The sequence below is a fragment of the Rhinopithecus bieti genome, unplaced genomic scaffold (genome assembly GCF_001698545.2).
Source record: "Rhinopithecus bieti isolate Rb0 unplaced genomic scaffold, ASM169854v2 scaffold_47952, whole genome shotgun sequence".
Lineage (NCBI taxonomy): Eukaryota > Metazoa > Chordata > Mammalia > Primates > Cercopithecidae > Rhinopithecus > Rhinopithecus bieti.
In genome coordinates, this window is record NW_016820098.1 from 787,235 (window position 1) to 791,088 (window position 3,854).

At 42.0% G+C, this 3,854-nt stretch overlaps 1 protein-coding gene across 1 annotated transcript in view; it reads right to left on the bottom strand.

Annotated features, from left to right (window-relative positions):
- Positions 1-3,643, bottom strand: part of ODF1 (outer dense fiber of sperm tails 1) — a 10,034-nt gene extending 6,391 nt beyond the window's left edge. Inside the window, exon 1 of the mRNA XM_017859446.1 lies at positions 3,160-3,643. Within this exon, the coding sequence (XP_017714935.1) occupies positions 3,160-3,479 (320 nt within the window). The 5' untranslated portion in view covers positions 3,480-3,643. The remainder of the gene's footprint in view (positions 1-3,159) is intronic.
- Positions 3,644-3,854: the final 211 nt, after the last annotated feature.

Here is a 3,854-nt window from a genome sequence, read left to right on the forward strand (position 1 = left end):
CTTCCTTCCTTCCTTCCTTCCTTCCTTCCTTCCTTCCCTCCCTCCCTCCCTCCCTCCCTCCGTCTCTTCTATCTTTCCCTTCCTTCCTTTCTTTCTTTTCTTTCTCTCTCTCTCTCTCCCTTTCTTTCTTTCTTCCTTTCTCTCTCTCTCCCTTTCTTTCTTCCTTCCTTCCTTCCTTCCTTTCTCTCTCTCTCTCTCTCTCTCTCTTTCTTTCTTTCTTTCTTTCTTTCTTTCTTTCTTTCTTTCTTTCTTTCTTTCTTTCTTTGAAACAGGGTCTCTTTCTATTGCCTAGGCTGGAGTGCAGTGGCATAATCACGGCTGACTGCAGTCCTGACCTCCCAGGCTCAAGCAATCCTCCCACCTCAGCCTCCTGAGTACTGTGGACCACAAGCATGTGCCACCACGCTTGGCTAATTTTTTTAATTTTTATTTTTTGTAGAGATGGGGTCTCCTTGTGTTGCTCAGGCTGGTTTCGAATTACCAGACTTTAGCAATTCTCCCATTACAGCCTCCCAAAGTGCTGGGATTACAGGTGTGAACCACTGCACCCAGCTTAGATTGGATTTTCTATGCCCAGTCTAAGAAAACACTACACATACATCAATCAAATAACTGACTATTATAGTCAGGAGTGCTCAAGAAATCTGTGGGATGAATTAAGAAGCTGTTGGCTGAGGCTTTTTGCCAGTTATTAAAGGAGGACCCAGAGACACAGTAGATTGACTCTGACCCAGAAAAACAGTTTCAAGGGGGCCAACACAACTGCAGATCAGAGAGTCTTCACTTCACATTGGGCAAAGAACCTTCTGGACAACACAGCCTGCCATCTGAAGGATATGTCATAACTAACCAACCCCCTTGCATTCTTTAAAAGGGAGGAAGGTCATGTGAATATGAATTCTAAACTCAAAAAGCCTTGGGCAAGCTTTCACACCAAAGATTGTTTTAAAAAATTGAATCAACATATTTCTGTATCTATTTAGTTATGGATCAGGCGCTAGTTTAGAGATAAGAATAAATGGCATTGCACTAGAGGAAAAAATACTACAGTGGGGGCTGTCTGGGACTGAGGCTAAAATCAGGGTTTAACATTTTCACCCATATTCACCCATATTCAGGAAAATTGAATATTTAGGTTTGCAAATGACACTAAGCCTTTTTAGAGAGTGAAATGTCAAGTTGTCAGAAATAGAGCATAGACATTTCACAAGGTGGTGTGAATTGGAAGAGATAAAGAGGACAAGCCTTGAGGTCATTTCTAAAATGGACTTGGAATTATCATTTCCGAGATCCAGGAATTAATGTAAAGACATCACCAGCTTTATATACTGCCTGCAGGCACAGAAAAAGTAGGCAAAGACCCAGACGCTGTCAGGAAGAGCATCACAAACAAGAGAAAGCATTACCTCTTGCCTAAACTACACTGCCGAGATTAAGCTTGAAGCTGTTTCTACTGCATGCCAAGAAACAAGGCTCCTGAAAGAGGCATAAAGAGAGTAGATGGCACAGGACAGAGAGGCATTTTAATTGGTAGAGTCTGGGGATAGGAGAGCAGCCAGGAGACAGAGGCTGGAAAGACCTGGACAAGGGTATTCAAGTATCCAAAGGTAGGAGGAGACTGGATACTAATCTGCTCACAAAGAAACCTTAACTTGGACCAAATATTTTAAAAAGAGCCCCTGCCTCAAGTGTGAGCAATTTATGTAACTTGATACCCTAAGAAATAAAAACAAACATTGGTTCAAAGAGTGTAGATGAATTTACAGGTGAAAGCTCCCAGGCTATGAGGGAGGTTCATTCATGACCATTGGTGGCTGGTGACCTAGACAATAATTATCCTTTTTTTTTTTTCCTTTTGAAACAGCGTCTCGCTTTGTCACCCAGACTGGAGTGCACTGGCGCGATCTTGGCTCACTGCAACCTCTGCCTCCTGGGTTCAAGCGATTCTCCTGCCGCAGCCTCACAAGTACCTGGGATTACAGGCACCTGCTACTATGCTTGGCTAATTTTTTTTTGTGTGTGTGTTTAGTAGAGATGGGGTTTCACCATGTTAGCCAGGCTGGTCTCAAACTCTTGAGCTCAGGTGATCTGCCCGCCTCGGCCTCCCAAAGTGCTGGGATTACAGGCATGAGCCACTGCACCCTGCCTCCTATTGCTTTTTCCAAAGAAACATCACTGTCACTGTTATCAAGAGACTCTATCTATCTATCTATCTATCTATCTATCTATCTATCTATCTATCGTCTGTCTGTTTTTCTGCACTTTGCTTGTTTGACTTAATACATCAATATGTAAAATGTTTCATCAATCCTTTCTACATTTACTTATTATTTCAGTGTATGAATGTATTATTTCTTTAACCAGGGACAGCACTTTGAACCATCTTTTTCATCAACAGTAACAGACTAAATGGCATATGTAAAAAGTTAGAAAAGGAAAGGCTTCTTCAGGTAAAAGAAAATATAATCTAAAACAAAATTTTTTTTAAACTGACTCTTTTAATTGCCCAATTCAATTAAAAAGACTTTCAAGTCTATCCTGAAAGCTACAACTCAGTCCATAGTTTATTTGCAAGACCTTTGCTAGAATGAGAGGGGAGGCCAACATGATAGACCCAATTCCAGACACAAGGTAAGTCTTTGTCTGGAGTGGGGGGATAGGAGAATGATATTCCCACAAGACCAAGGTAATGCCTCTATTGTTCAATTTGCTCTCCTGCTTGTAAAGCCTCTGGCATGCATTAAGGATTTGATCGATTATTATTACTTCTCCTATAGTCATTTCTGTAAGTCAAAATATACTCAAATCACTTTACTCATAACCAGGAAAAATGTTTAGTTTGCTGCTTCCAATGGCTTTTTAATGACACCCCCTGTTTCTTCCCTTCATTAAAGCCGCGTTATTTATCATACTGGCATTCTTGCTATAAACCACCAACGACCTTGCCAATCAACATCATTACATTGTCTTTTGAGAACCCAACAATTCCCATCATGGACTCATTTACTCTTCTTTCCTTAAATCTTTCCTAAGTCACCAGGGTCATTATCCTGAACCCTTTTAATCTTTGTTCAAGTATTGATTGTCACATATTTTTCCTTATTCCAACTTATAAGGCTAATATACCAACTATAAAAATCTAAAAATAAGTTATTTTACTTGGCAAGCTCTCGCTTCTCATCTTCTATGGCTCTGATGGCTTTCCTCTCCAAACTTCTGAGCGATGGTCGCAGACAGTAAAGCTTGTAATCACACAGGCAACATGGGTAGAGATCACACAGGCCGCAAGAGCGTGATCGCTTGGAGTAGCACAAGCAGTACGGATATGGGTGCAAGTCGCAGCAGCAGTAGGGGTGCATATACAAGTCACACAGGCACCGCGTGCTAAATTCGTCGATGCATCTCAGTTGCCTTAGTTCTCTGTCCACCTTCTTTATGTCCCTTCTGACACTGTCCAAGAGACAACTCAGTGCAGCCATTATGGTCACACCTTATTGTTCTGTGAGTACCTGTGGGAAATGGCACTCAGGGAAAAAATTTGTTCTAAGCCCTTCTCAGAAGTTGCTTTTAAAAATAAATGAGGCACACATGATTCACTTACTTTAAAGCTTGTGTTCTGTGACCTCACCACCTTCTGAAGTATGTCATAGTCTTCTGGTTACCATGTGAACTGTACACAGTTATGGTCTCCAGAGGCCCTCCTCAGAGTTACAGGGCTACTCTCAGAACCTTACTCATGTTGAGATTTCACTCACCTTCAAGGAGGATGGGTCTCCCAAGCGAGCACAGCTCACCAGGGTGCATGGGGCAGCCACTAACATCCTTGTCTTGTGTGTGCTCTGGGGACCAGCCAT